The following is a 15661-nucleotide window of genomic DNA, read 5'->3' on the forward strand; positions in this document are numbered from 1 at the left end:
GTGAAACCGGCTAGTTTAGCCCTGGTTGCCGGCCTGACTAAAGTCGCCGGTTAATTATCAAGGACCAGCGAAGAGTTTGCCTGTCTCGCCCTGATCAGTGCTACTGCTGATACGGCTAACCGTAAAAGAGATAGCAGGCCGTCGTCGTGGGTTTCATCGACCGTGTGTTGTTAATCACTCCTCCCGTTAAACGCAAAGGACGACCGCGTGACGCCAGGGATGATCTGCCCTATCGCCATCACCAGAGATCCGCCCGCCGCCACAAATTTGGAAGCTGAACAAATTAATAGAGTAAGTTAATAAATCTAGAAAAAATTAAATTCAATTCACACCCTTCGACCAGATCCGAAAACCCTCCCACAACGATATACGACCCTGGGACCCGAGGACCAAAAAGAGGCCTTCCGTGCCCACCCCGGAACGTCCATACCAGGCGTTGGGGTTTAGGCGGGTTCCCTTCAGGAACTGCATCGTCCATCCTCGGGGGCTGAGAGCAGCCGCGATCCCGTAAACGGTAACAAATTTATTACTCTTGCTCAAATCTGAGATATATTTGTTTTATAAAATATAGACACTTTACGAAGCTTCGTAAAAATCAGGTAAAGTCAAATTTCGGTTTTTTGTAGTTTTTGTACCCAAAAGCCGAACAATATACTCAAAAAGTATAACAAATCAGTATTTTATAAGTTTAGAGTAAAAATCATTTCAAATTAAAATGATTCGGTAGACTATTCTGGTTTAATAAGCGATCTACGAAAAAAGTTTCGAGTGATCAAAGTCACTCCGATGATCAAAATCACCCGGTTTACGGTACCTTATTAGGAACCTATACCTGACGCTAATGATCATTTGATGACATTTAGAGGAGAAAAAACTACATTTTATCTACGTATCCTCTGCCATCGAGTGCGGCATATCACCCGCAATTTTAATGCGGCATCTATCCTAATTATGGGGAGAGATGCCGCACGACGACATATTCCTTTGGACTTATGGATGACCATACTCATGATCAGAGTGCCTTCTAAAAATAATCGAATGATTTAAAAAACGAAATTATAATGTGATACTGAAAAATCTTCGGCACTATGTGATTCGACTGGATGCACATAATCATTAATAAAATTTTCGCTAGTTAATAATAAGAATTATTTTACATCTCCAGTATTGTAATTTTTCGAAAGATAAACTCACAATACCTTATTACCGTATAAAAGTGAACCTATATACGAGATAAAGAGAGTGCGGCATCTCGCCCGACGCGGCATCTCTCCCGAAATTTGGTTACTTCGGTTTATTCTTTAAAGTTTCAGGCACTAACTTTCTTGAACGCATGAATTTGTATTGATAACAATTAGGTTATGAAAAACCTGTTTTAATCCACCTAGCGGTGCAATTGTGCCTTTCTCATTTCTCTTATCTATAGCACGGAGGCTTTTTATGTTCAACATAGTTGTGGAAATGTCCATTACATTCTTAGTACACTTTGCATTTATACACAATGGCTTGCCAGCCACGAACTTGATGAGCTACGTGTCGACGGTGAAACACTTGAAACAAAAAAAATATCGTACTTCATTAGCCTAATCAGTATTAGATCATTGTTATCTGCTTGCTAACTCATTTTGTCATGCGGGGGTGGGTATGTGAGGAGGGCGAAAGTCCCATGAACGAACGACTCCCCAGCTTAAATTGGTATGCTTTGTGATATAGTGGTGGTTTAAAGATGATGGGGTTGAAGGGGAGGGGTATGAGGGCTGAGGGGTGATTTAAGGAGATTTTAAGGGGGGGGGGGGGTAAACGGTAGAGGGGGAGGGGTGTAACCCCTCTCCTTAAACCATCAACTACGCCCCTGTTAAAATCCAGAAACCTTATGCGAGTCAAAATTAGGTTGACGTTTTTCAGAGTGATTGCATAACCTTTCTATATGAGAAAGGCAAAAATGTGCCAAAATCCAAAAAAGATAATAGTCGTCAATTTTTTTTCGAGTTTGCATCAAATCTCGACGTTTCATGCACCTTGAACACATTTAGCATCAAAAATAAAAATTCTATTTTTAATTTTTCCTATAGTTTATATGAGAAATTTCTGTGTGGCCGCACTCTTAAACCCGTAATTCCGGAACCAGAATTCCGATCGATCCAAAATTCAAAAGCAGCCGATGGGAAGGTTGCACCTTTCCTTTGAGACTAAGTTTGGGCAAATCGGTCCAGCCATCTCTGAGAAAAATGAGTGACATTATTTGACACATACGCACATATATGCATACATACACACACATACACACAGACACACACATACACACACATACAAACTTTTTCCGATCTCGACGAACTGAGTCGAATGGGATAAGACACTTCGTCGCTGTTGTGCTATCTTATGACAAGCGCCATTTAGCACATTTCGAGAAAAACGATTTTTAAAGTTTGAGATTGAATATCTTGAAACTTATAAATGGTATAAACAATCCAAAGAAGACAATTGATGCTTCTATCTGTTCTGCATTAATCTCTCAAATATTACGAAGATCGGTTGACTATGTTGCGAGTTTTTACTATGAATGTAAACAAAAGTCGCACTCACACGTGTCATAGGCGTGTATTGATGACAAAATTTGTATGACGTGTCATAATCGTTCATGGAAAATTTTCCAAAGAAAAAAATCATCACTTTTTAACTTTTATTCATATCTTTGGGTTCATATGGTCTATAAACATTCGGTGAAATGCATTTTAAAGGAAATGAGTCAGGGAATCTAGAAAAAATGGTTATTCTTGATTACAGTGTTGCCAAATATATTTTATTTCCAGTTCAAAACTAAAACTGTGTTTTTCTCACAACTCGTATAATTTTCTTTCGAAAATGTTTATGCCATTGTGTTCCTCAGACATTTTCACACATAAAACCGTCTAAAACTTCAATATAACTTGAGCCAATCCCTAGATATAGTGATTTGAAGCAAAAAACTCACAATTTCTTATCATGTTTCTAGCTATATCTAAGTAACCAAGTAGAATTTCAAAATTCTGAAAACGCCACTTTGTAGAGATTTTTCAAACAAATAATGTGGCATATCTAACTCAGGTTACCCCAAAATGGCGTTTGTCATAAGATAGCACAACAGCGACGACTTGGCCCTCCGGGCCGGGATTAGGTTGACGTTTTTCAGAGTGATTGCATAACCTTTCTATATTTATTTATTTATTTATTTATTTAGGAGCAGGGAAAAGCCCGCTGGAGCTGAATTTAGCTTTAACTCTCTCTCCAGCAGGCATAAAACCTCCTCATCTTTTATATCAACAGATAACAAATATCCAAATGATACAATTCAACACTTATAACTACAATTAAAGCTAACAGCAAATCTTAATTACTATGAACTATTACTAGACTACAGCTAATAAGATAATGAGCTCAAAAACGATTTTTTGATGGCATTACGGGACAAATGAAAGTCGAAGTCGTTGGAACAGCGATTGAAAAGACGGCACATACTGACGAAAGGTCCGTTATAGCCATAATTTGTTCTGGCTAACGGAATGCGAAAGAAAGGATGGGTTCGAAGACTACGACGATGAATGTCTATGTCCAAAAGTAGCAGAAGTTCAGAGCAGTCGATTCGAGATTGCAGTAAATCGGCGATGAAAACTGCTTTCGAAACATCTCGGCGTACAGACAGGAGATCGAGATCAATAAGCTTACAACGATCTATGTAGCTCGGTAGGTGCAGTGGGTCCCTCCATGGGAGTCTACGAAGTGCGAAACGAACGAATTTGCGCTGAATGGCTTCGATGCGTTGAATATCATTATGGTAATAAGGTGCCCAGACTACATTGCCATATTCGAGTGTAGAACGGACTAAAGCACAATAGAGTGCTTTTAAACAATGTATGTCGGTAAAGTTCTTGGAGACTCTAAAAATGAATCCTAGCAGCTTGGAGGCCTTAGAAATAGTGTACTCAATATGGTGTTTGAAGTTTAGTTTGGGATCTAAGTAGACTCCCAAATCTTTAACATATGATTCCCGTTTGAGAACGGTTTGTGAGATATTGTAGTCGAAATTAACTATCGAGTGTTTGCGAGTAAAGGATATAACCGAACATTTGGAGGCATTTAACATCATCCTATTGGAATAGCACCAATTGGTGAATACATCCAACTGGGATTGCAAGAATTCTGCGTCTTTGGCATTCCTGATAAGGTGAAATAGTTTAAAGTCATCGGCAAATGATAGTTTCTTGCACTTAAGCAAATGGTTTAGGTCGTTTAAATAGAGCAAGAATAGGAATGGTCCGAGATGACTACCCTGAGGAACTCCGGAGCTGATGGCAAATGGTGGAGTCGTGCAGTCGCCAATTTTCACTGCCATTTCACGTTCGGTTAGATACGAGTGGAGCCAGTCCAGGAAGGAGCCATTAAATCCAAGTCTGCTTAATTTGGAAACTGTTATCTGGTGATTAATTTTGTCGAATGCCGCGGAGAAGTCGGTGTATATGGCATCTACCTGCAGTCTTGCTTGCAAGCATTGACTTATGAAAGATGTGTAAGATACCAAGTTTGTGGTAGTTGACCGTTTAATCATGAAGCCGTGTTGAGTCTCGGATATGTAGTTAGAGCAGTTATGAGTGATGAAATCGAGCACAATCAGTTCGAATAACTTAGACACTGCACATAATGCAGCTATTCCGCGATAATTCGAAATTTCGCTTTTGTTCCCTTTTTTGAACACTGGGAAAATGTATGATTTTTTCCATAAGTCGGGAAACATTCCTGATGACAGAGAGCTATTGAACAGCATTGATAATGGAAGCTGGAGACTATCAGAGCATTTTTTTAGTACGATAGATGGAATTCCATCGGGCCCTGGACTGGACGATGACTTCAGCTTAGAAAATGCTCTGCTGACTGTAGCGGGTGTAATAATAGGGTGAGAGCCGATTGGAGAACGTAGAGGAACGACGTTAGCAGCTTCGGAGATTTGATTATCAGATAAGATTTCTTCAGAAAAAACGCTACTGAAATGTTGGCGGAAGAGGTTACATATTTCGGTAGGAGATGATGCTTGAACCCCGTCAAGTGACATATAAGATGGTAAACCGACTTCCTTCCTCTGGTCATTGACATGATTCCAGAAGCTTTTAGGGTTGGTTCTGAGTTTGTTCTGAATACGTTGGTTATAGGAATAGTAAAGAGCCTTATTCAATCGTTTATAGCGGTTATTGAGATATAAGTAATGAGATCTAAGGTGGAGTGAGGGTCTCTTCGTTAGTTTTCTTAATGCGGAACGTTTAGCGCATTTGTAGCGTTTCAAAGTGGAGTTAGACCAAGGTGGGTAGATTGGTTCACGGCATAGCTTCTTTGGTATGAATTTATCAATAGCATATGCTACAACATGAGTCCATGACATAGCAGCAGAATTGCACTCACGATTGGATAACAGCGCGTTCCAGTCAAAATTTGAAAGAAATTGATTCATTGCCGCAAAGTTTCCGTTTTTAAAGTCATAGAATACAGCTTCAGCGGTGTTTTTAAAAATAACTGGTGAGCAATTGTGAATAGTTATTCGAAGTGGAGGATGATGGCGACAAGTTTTTACAAGCGTATCTGCAACATCTACTGTAAGTAAACCGGAAAGATCTTGACTGGAAAAACAGAGGTCAAGCAAACGATTGTTGCTGTTGAAATTATCGTTAAACTGAACTAAACCGGCAGTATTATAGTCGTCCAGAAGTCTCAGAATATTTGAAGTTTTTGTAGAATAAGTAGCATCTGGGTACAGGTAGTTAGATGAGCAGCGGATCCATTTAATACCGGGAAGATTGAAATCGCCTAATACAATGATTTTATCATTTAAAGCCATTCGATCCGTTATCAATGACAGTGAGTTCAAATGTTGGTCGATTAAGCCATAATCAGACACACGATCGGGCGGAAAATAGAGAACGCAAACGTAAAGTGTATAATTTGAGAGCGTGAGAGCAATCCAAACTTGTTCGACACTGGCACAATCTGGGAGAGGTACGAGATGCGATTTGTATTCAGAACGGCAAGCTATTACAACTCCCCCCCCGCTCTTCTTAGAACTATTTTGTTCGTTTCTATCCTGTCTATATACTGTATAAGAGCTACCAAAAATTTGCCTCGATAGAGTGTTGTCGTTCAGCCAGGTTTCGGTAAATATATACAGATCATAGGCGCCGTCGGAGCACGCAAGACGATACTGATCGAGCGAACTATTTAAACCTCCGATATTCTGATAAAACAAATTTATACTAGAGTTGTTTGAAATTGCCGTGTTGTCTGGTAAAAAGTTTGCCCTTGCGTTGCGGGACGGGGAGAGAATTGACGGTACGGTTGGGGTGCTCTTGTAAACGAGAGTGGGGATTGAGTGTTGCTGTTGGGGATCTCTTGTAAGCGGGGTGGCAAGAAGCGGGACGAACTCGGTCTGCGTTGCGTGTTTTGTTTTGGGCCGGGTGGTGCAAGCTGCTGTTTGGGATTGTAGTCTAAAAAAGGAGCGATTGTTACTCCGTTGGGCCAAAAGTCTTGTTTAGTAATTGACTCTTCAAATTCAGAAGGAACATTCAATTTGAATGAGATGAAAGATAGGGGACGATCTTGGTTTGGGCGCACTAACTTCAAGCACTGAATACGGTTACGGATACATTTGATGCGGGCTTGTACGTATGTAACAATATTTTCTTCTTTTTCGCTTGGCAAAAATCTAGTAAGATAGTACCAATTACCTTCGTAAGAGGCGACTGGTACATGCTGAGTGGTGGGGGCTACCAGAAGGGGTGTGATTTGATTGGCTTGGTTATCCTGACTGTCGTTACTATAGCCGTGTGATCCAGCAGGGCGAGGTACACGGAACTGATTGGGGCCAACGTATGGTATATTAGAGATAACATTGACTTGCCTGGCGGAGTTGTTTTGATTGATAAGCGGCGGGTTCCTTAATGTGTTCGTATCGACTAGCGTCGAATGGATGTAACGTGATGCAGCATGAGTTAAAGTAGTGGGTTGTGCAGTAGATGTAGATGACGAGGCGATACCAGATGATGAATGATTTTGTAGGGCGTTACAGAATGCGTTTGCGTTGGCGGAGCTGGTGGTAGTAGCAGTGAGGAGTGGCGGTGGCAGTACAGATAGGCAGGCAGTGGCGGTAGGAGCTGGCGGGCGAGCTGATGCAGTACGTGGGGGCAGTGGAGCAAAGGTGATGTTGGTGGTGATCGTATTCAGCGCCGATGGAGTGGCATGTTGAGCATTAGTGGCGATCGGGTCAACGACGGTAGTTGTAGTTTCAGTTTCGGTTGGTTCGAAGTCAGTTGTAATGGTATTAGTGGGTGCTGGGTTGAAATGTGAACTGGCAGCAGCAGTCGGTGCCGCGGCGGTGGAGTCGAAGAAGTCCATTCGGCTGTGAACGGATGAAGCAGAGGCATACGGTAGACCGCAGGTGGTACTGTTGTTAAGTTGATCGTTTGTGATTATGCCGTCGGAGTTTGAAGAGCCGGGTAGCAGATTCGTGTGACTATTCGAATCTGAAACGGAGGAAGCTATAATGTTTGTGGCAGAAGGACTGGATATAGGAACGTCGACTCTCGGTATTTTATCAGGTTGCGACAGGGATGGTCTGGAAGTACTGCTTGTGCGAGGCCGTTTATTGTTGTCGTCAATTAACGATTCGTAGAGGTTGCTAATGTTGAATTGCAAATCGTCGAGAAACTCAAGGAATGGGGCGCCATCGTTGCTGATTTTATCCGCGTTATTGCGAAGTCCGGAATGACAGCTTGGTTTCGTACATTGTTGAGAATACATACGACAGATAATCTGCATGGTATCCGACAAACCACCAATCAGTTTTAAAGCAGTGTTCGTGCGTTGTAGAATTAGATTCATAGTATCATTGGACGAATTGTTCCGGTTGGATTGGACTCGGCACTGGGGGCAAAGCCAACAAACACCAGGAGCATCTCGAATTGACTTGACGAGAGAGCTATTTAAATTGGCGCATTTGAGGTGGAGGCCTTTAGAGCAGAGTTCGCATAAAATTTTGCCAATTCGCGATCCTGATCCACCAAAACAAGTATCGGCATCGCATTTGCTTCTTGTCATGTTGTCGGCGAGATGAAGCGATGACAGAAGCGTGAGTGCCTGTGGGTGCTTGCCGATCGTTGATGCGGTGAGTGTCGTAGAGCGAACAATGGCTTCTGATGTTAATTTGCAAAAAACTTTTTGCGATTGTAGGCACTAATTATGAAGCGTATTCCAGAAGGGAATAACTTAGAGAAGACGATCAAGAATCTTTCACTAAACAAAGTCCAAACTATTGAACAGGCGGTAGTATTTCACTGGTAATTGATCGAAGTTTGAAGCGCGGAAAAAAACACTTGTAATGACTGGCTATACACTGAGAAAGGCAAAAATGTGCCAAAATCCAAAAAAGATAATAGTCGTCAATTTTTTTTCGAGTTTGCATCAAATCTCGACGTTTCATGCACCTTGAACACATTTAGCATCAAAAATAAAAATTCTATTTTTAATTTTTCCTATAGTTTATATGAGAAATTTCTGTGTGGCCGCACTCTTAAACCCGTAATTCCGGAACCAGAATTCCGATCGATCCAAAATTCAAAAGTAGCCGATGGGAAGGTTGCACCTTTCCTTTGAGACTAAGTTTGGGCAAATCGGTCCAGCCATCTCTGAGAAAAATGAGTGACATTATTTGACACATACGCACATACATACATACACACACAGACACACACATACAGACTTTTTCCGATCTCGACGAACTGAGTCGAATGGCCGGGATTAGGTTGACGTTTTTCAAAGTGATTGCATAACCTTTCTATATGAGAAAGGCAAAAACGAAAATTTCAACGAATTAATGCTTTTTGCCTTTCTCATACAAAGAAAGGCTATGCAATCACTGTAAAAATCGGCTTTTTAACCGAGACCCGGAGGGCCGAGTGTCATACACCATTCGATTCAGTTCGTCGAGATCGGCAAATGTCTGTGTGTGTATGTATGTGTGTGTATGTGTGTATGTGTGTGTGTCATTTAAACTCACACAATTTTCTCAGAGATGGCTGAACCGATTTTCGCAAACTTAGTTTCATCTGAAAGGTATAACGCTCGCATAAGCTGCTATTGAATTTTTAGTCGATCCGACTTCCGGTTCCGGAGTTACGGGTTGAAGAGTGCGGTCACACAGCAAATTCCCATATAAACTGGTACCACCATGATGTTAAAATGATGTAAAACATATTAAAATTGATGTAACATTACTCTAGTTTGCGGGTCTGGATCACTAATGATCAATTAAAGCAGCTTTGACTAGGGTTCGTCGCGGTGCGGATGTGGGCGGTAAATGGATATTCCGCACCGCAACCGCAAAAAAATAATAAAACCGCACCGCTTACCGCAACCGCATTGCATTTACCGCACCGCACCGCGCGGTAATGCGGTAAAAATTATGCATTTTAAAAATTGTGGTGAAAAATTAATCATTTGTTTTGTGTAGCCATATATAGTAAAATGTTATTCTTATTTACACGAAAATTAAAGACGGACTCCTCAGAATATAACATTTATGAAAATATTCAACTTTGCAAGTTTTATTAAGAGTGGTAAGGGTTTTGGCGTGAAAAAAAAAACTTTTTCTCGATTTTTTTGAAACTTTGCGTGAAGCGAACTGATCAAAACTTTCGTACATCATAGTGTATCATTTCAATAACATGCTGTAATTTTTCCATGCAAAAATATCAACAAACGACTCGATGACGAAGCTTTTTGTAGAACGTATCTGGAAAAATATGATTTGCGGTGTTACCTTCCATTCAAAAACTACTTAACCGATTTCTTTCAAACTTTGTATACAGATTCTATGTAAAAATACCTAACCCCCACGTTAAAGTTTCGAGATAAATTTTCAATTAGGGCAAAAACTGTCCAAACCATGCAAAATTTGGCATCTGGGATAACTTTGACATTTGTCAGCAGACCTTGAGGCAGACTTTGAGAAACACAACAAAAATCGCAATACCCTACACTAACTTCGAAAGCTTTACTTTCAAAAAGTTACAAAATACTCCTAACTGAAAAAAATTATTCGTTAATTTGGTAGAAAATATTCCCAGTTGGACGAACGACGGACGCACGCAAAAAAAAAAATCCTCCAAATTCGTTTGGTTTGATGATGACAATTACATTCTTTGGGTTGGTGTTATGTCGTAGTATCATTAGTTCATTTCTAAGTTCTCCAAATTAATCAAAATTCACTGTCGAGAAAATGCCATTGAAAAGGATTCATAATTCCACGATTACCAAGAGGAATCAGGTGAAATGATGCATTTTGTAATTGGATTTGACAGAAAAATTCAATTGTTTTTCAATGATTGGATTTTGCGTTTTATGTATTTGAAAAGGTTCGTTTGTAAATTTTTTCTTTGAAGTATAAAACAAATAGTTTTCAAAATATGTCGTAAAAATAATTTGTGCCAAATTATATTGGACACAGCTTATAGATTTTATTTCTTAGTAACAGTATGTTTTACCATATTTGAATGACCAAACTGTAAAAAATCAAGGTGCGATAGGTCGAATACAGATTATATTCGGATTTCTTTTCAAATCATTGTCAAGTCTATGGAAATTAGAGCAATTAAATGTTTATCATGTTTCTCTATTGTAGGGTAATACATAAAAATCGAACGTTCTGAGAGAGAGAGAGAGAGAGAGAGAGAGAGAGAGAGAGATGTTCCTAATAATGACATTGCTAAGCATTCGTTCAGAAAATAAATCTAGTTGCGTCCTTCTCAAATGGTAAAAGTCATAGTTTTAATTCACTTTTTAATGCAGACTGCATACTTTATCAATTGTTTTTTGAAGCGCGGTTGCGGTAATACCGCGCGGTAAATGCTCATTTCCCGCACCGCATCCGCGGATAAAAGTGTATCACCGCACCGCAGTTTTCGCGGTGCGGGTGCGGTAAATACCGCGCGGTTGCGGTAATTACCGCAACCGCGACGAACCCTAGCTTTGACCACATTGGCCACCTATGACGGTTCATGACGCCCCCGGGGAACCCGCCAAGTTCCTAAGCTAATATCACACCCATTCCCCAACGAATTCTCTACCAATTTTTACAAACTTCATTTCAAATGAAAGATACAGTAATACCATTGACTACTGCTGAATTTCATTCGGTTCTGACTCTTGCTTCTGGAGTTACAGGGGTGTTAGTAAGGATACACTGGAATTTCCCATATAAATCGGTACAAAACTATTGAAATGGTCACCAAATTACTTCTAATCGCAGATATAGATCACTGATTGCCAATCAAACATTCTTTGAATATATTGTCCACTATCGACGATTCCGGAAGTCCGGAATTCCGGGCATATTCCACAATTAAAGACACATCGGTTCTTCGATGATGACTGAACCGATTTTCTCAAACCAAGTCTCAAATGGAAGGAAAAATATTCAGTTGCGTATTGCGTCGCCGCCCCTCCCCCCCTCGCCTTGCCCTTACACCACCCTCCTTCATCACTCCCCTCCCCTTGGATCACCCTCACGCCCGCATTTCATTCATCCACCCCGTATACCGAAATAAGATGAAAGATTTCTGACGCATCCTCCACTGCCACTCTACTAACCCCCCATTCCCTTCACTTTCAAACCCATTCCACCAACATTTCCAAATATAATCACATGAAGATAACATTGAACTCATGCTGATTAAGCTAATTAAATATTACTCTTTTGCCTTTCTCATATAGAAAGGTTATGCAATTGCTCCAAAACCGACTTTCCAACCGAGGCCCGGAGGGCCGGGTCTCATATAACATTTGACTCAGTTCGCCGAGATCGCAAAATATCTGTGTGTATGTATGTGTGTATGTATGTGTGTATGTGCGGATTTGTTAACAAAATGTTCAAATCGGTTTCTCGTAGATGGCTGAACCGATTTTTACAAACTAAGATTCAAATGAAAGGTATAATATTCCCATAGGTTGCTATTGAATTTCATTTTCAACCGACATCTTGTTCCGGATTACGAGTTGAAGAGTATGGTTACAAAACAAAATTTGTTGATTTGTCCACATCGGTTTCTCGGAATTTTCTGAACCGATTTTGACAAACTTGATTTTAAATGAAAGGTCCATCAGCTGCTGTTGATTTTTGTGTGGATCCGAGTTCTGGTTCCTGAATTACAGGGTGATACGTACGATCACGCAGCAAATCCCGATTCTAACGTATTCTGCGATGAATGTAAAAAGGTGATTTTTTTTCCAAAATGTAAACACAACTGTTGAATTTGTAGATCTAGGTCACCAACAGTCATTCAAAGTCTGTTTGGCCACACTGACCACCATTGACGGATCCGGAAGCATCCAAATTCAGAATAACGGTTATATTGGATTCACGAAAATGGCTAGACCGATTTGATCAACTTAGTCTCAAATGAAATTTGTGGCGTCTCCGGAAACTGATATTAAATTCCATCTCCATCCGACTTCCAGCTCCGGAGTTACGGGTTGTGGAGTGCGATCACATAGAAAACTCCGATTCAAACGGATACCGCGATGAATGCAAAAAGGTGCTGTTATATATACTTACCAAGTGTAATAAGAATGAAAGACATTTCCATAATGTTATATTGTACGAACCAGCTATTAAATCATAGTTTGGAGAAATGAGAAAGGCACAATTGCACCTCTAGGTGGATTAAAACAGGTTTTTTTAAATGAAACTTTCATGAATAAACCTAAATGAAATCAATTAATTGTGCGGAGAAACTGCCTTTAAGGAATCTCTACTAATAAATAAAGGTAAGTAGTACCCTTAAAAAGTTACTCCTATTTAACTATTACACAAGGTTGCGAAAGAAAAATATTTTTATATCGTTGGATAAAAAAATGTTTCTAGAAATGGAAGTACCCCCTTAAGAAAAGTGAAGGTTCCAGCCGATCTATGAGCGTAATCAAGCTTCACGAAATTTTGCTGATGACACTTAACCAGGAAAACATCAACGAGAGCTAAAACATATATTTGATCATAATTTTTCAGTTTGGAACCAAGGAGCGGCATCTCACCCGCACATGCGGCATCTCTCCCGCAATTACCTTTTTTTAAATGTTCGTGGAAATTTGATGATTTTTTTCATGACAAAAACCATTTCAGTGTATTTTAGATACTTATCGTAATTGATGACAATGATTTTATTAATTATTGTATTGTTTACTTTGATGCATGATTGATTTTTAGAAATGTTCGGCAGCTCTCCCCAAATTATCCTACATGTAAAGTTTTTATTACCGATGTCAGCAACGAAATTGCTAAGCTTGAACATTTGTATGGGATGCCAGCGTTTTCGTCCTAAAATAAGAGCTGCCAGTTTTCCAACTTTTGTATCCGCCTAGCTATGAATATAGTAACTATAAAACGCATTGGATACGTTTGTACCCCAGTGTAACTTTTTGAAGTGAAAAAGTGAGTGCAATGTTCTAGGGCTAAAAATACATCCCTCTACAGCTTTGAAGACTCTTTCGACAATAGGGGTTTCTTAGTACAACAGTGCGTCTTATGTTATAGGCACCAAAAGGAGAATTATTAAAATTACTCATTTCCTAAATGTTGAATTTCATCAAAATTAATCCAATGGTTTGCAAACACATCCATTCCTGCGTGTGATGCCACACGCAGGAATGGACACACGTGACTTGTGCAATTCGACTTGGTTCTTGCACTCGATAAACAGATTATATATTAAACTGTTATTTGGTGTATAATTCATCATAATTCGTTCAACTATCCTGTCATAATCATAAAAATGCTGAGAAAAAACATACTTTTGCCGTTTCTCTCCCGCTGGGTGGGATAATATAAAGAAGAATTTAGAGTGAATAAACAAATATAGGGTAAGATCGGGTAAAACACCCCCTTAAGGAAGTATGATCATAACTCAGCTATAGAACATTAGTTGGGAGAATTTAATTAATGATATCGTTTAACAAATTAATTAATTTATTAATTAATTATACGTAGTTTAGTTCAAGACTCATTGTCAGTAGGACTTAAATTGTTAAATACATTAATACATAAATATTTTCCTCACTAATCACACTAATAACACTTTGCAAAATATTCAAAAACATGAAATATATTCAATTCTTTAAAATCATTCAAAATTAACTTTTGAAAAATAAGCGGGGCAAAATGCACCTGTGCGGGGGTAAAATGCACCACAAGGGGGCATAATGCATTACAACATCGGGGCAGGATGTACCGCAACAACGGGGAAGAGTACTCGGTGAACAAGTAAATAGTTTTGTTTTCTGGCGGGATTTCACAAAAGTGTGCCATTAAATAGCCTTAGGTTATGCAATCAGTAGGTTTTCAGAACGATTTTTCTGTTTTCGATTAAAAAATTAGCAAAATCAAAAAAGAGGACATTTTGCTCCAGATGGAGCAGAGATATGAATTTGACAAAAAGTGAACTATTTAGTAGATTTTTCTTATATAGTGCGACAAAATAATGAGCAACGGTATAAATAGAACTGGAATGCACTGGTATAATAGGAAAACAGCATTTATAAGAGCTGAAAATCCTTATTGCACGAGCCACAATAATTACATGAAAAGAGCACGTTATCCTTTATTGTTCATTTCTCGAGCTGCTATTGATGTACGGTTATCAAACTTTGGCAGTGTATGTTTACTTTGGCGGACTTCCGACTGGTGTTACCCTTTTCAAGAAATGGGTGCGTTTTATCCCATCTTCCCCTAATATTTTTATACGAAACAAGGCATTGTCACTAAAAATGGCTGGTTTGAGCAATCGAACAAAATAAAACGAAAAAAAACTGTTTATTATTATATAAGAATTATATAATATATAATATTTATCAGAATATGTATTGATTATTGGAATACATACTAGTTATCGTCATAGTCAGAGATGTGCGGAGGAAAAAAAGATAAATTGGGAACCTTTCATTCCATTGTTTAAAGCTAGCAATGCTACCAAAAAATGGCTCGTTTGCATCGGCTGGCTCAAAAATTCGACAGTTTCGCTGGCTCAATATGGCGTCTTCGCATATCTCTCCCTAGAGGATGACTATAATATACTTACTCATTTGCATTATATATACGTCCAGTCTGATCACCACTGCTTCCATCCAGCAGCAACGGATGTAATGGAATATTTTCACGAGTTGTGTTCTTGGAATCGTTTTCCATCTTTTTAGTTATACGGTTGAACCCATTGTTAATCAGACCATAAGGTGATTTGCAACCATCCGGCCCAGAAAGAACAGCGTGCATGGCAGCAGTAGCAGCTATCGAAGTGGCAGACGTTTGAGGGGCCACATTGTTACCTTTCTTCGGAAACTGTCCTGGTCGTCGTATTGATGACCACATATTACCAAAGAGCGTGTGGTTTCTCTGTAAACAGTCGAATCAATTTGGTATATGAATGATTTGCAATAATTTTTCCCTGAGGATGGGTAAACATATATTTAAAATCATCTAGCTTTCCATTTGGAAACATAACTGATCATAAGCATCAAACTTTCATAACCATCAATTTAGAATCATGTAACGGACATACTTTCTAGCATCACAAATTATTCCCACAAAACCAATCCCTACGTG

At 39.4% G+C, this 15661-nt stretch overlaps 1 protein-coding gene across 1 annotated transcript; it reads right to left on the reverse strand.

Annotated features, from left to right (window-relative positions):
• Positions 1-6743: 6743 nt before the first annotated feature.
• On the reverse strand, positions 6744-15427 carry LOC131695560 (mucin-2-like; the record flags this gene model as incomplete). Its single annotated transcript, XM_058984098.1, has 2 exons — positions 15160-15427; positions 6744-8024 (listed from the first exon to the last, which is right to left on the reverse strand). Coding segments are annotated over exons 1-2 (1549 nt in total), but the record flags the coding sequence as incomplete, so codon positions are not given.
• Between the last annotated feature and the right edge of the window lie 234 nt (positions 15428-15661).

Source organism: Topomyia yanbarensis, unplaced genomic scaffold (assembly GCF_030247195.1).
Source record: "Topomyia yanbarensis strain Yona2022 unplaced genomic scaffold, ASM3024719v1 HiC_scaffold_435, whole genome shotgun sequence".
Lineage (NCBI taxonomy): Eukaryota > Metazoa > Arthropoda > Insecta > Diptera > Culicidae > Topomyia > Topomyia yanbarensis.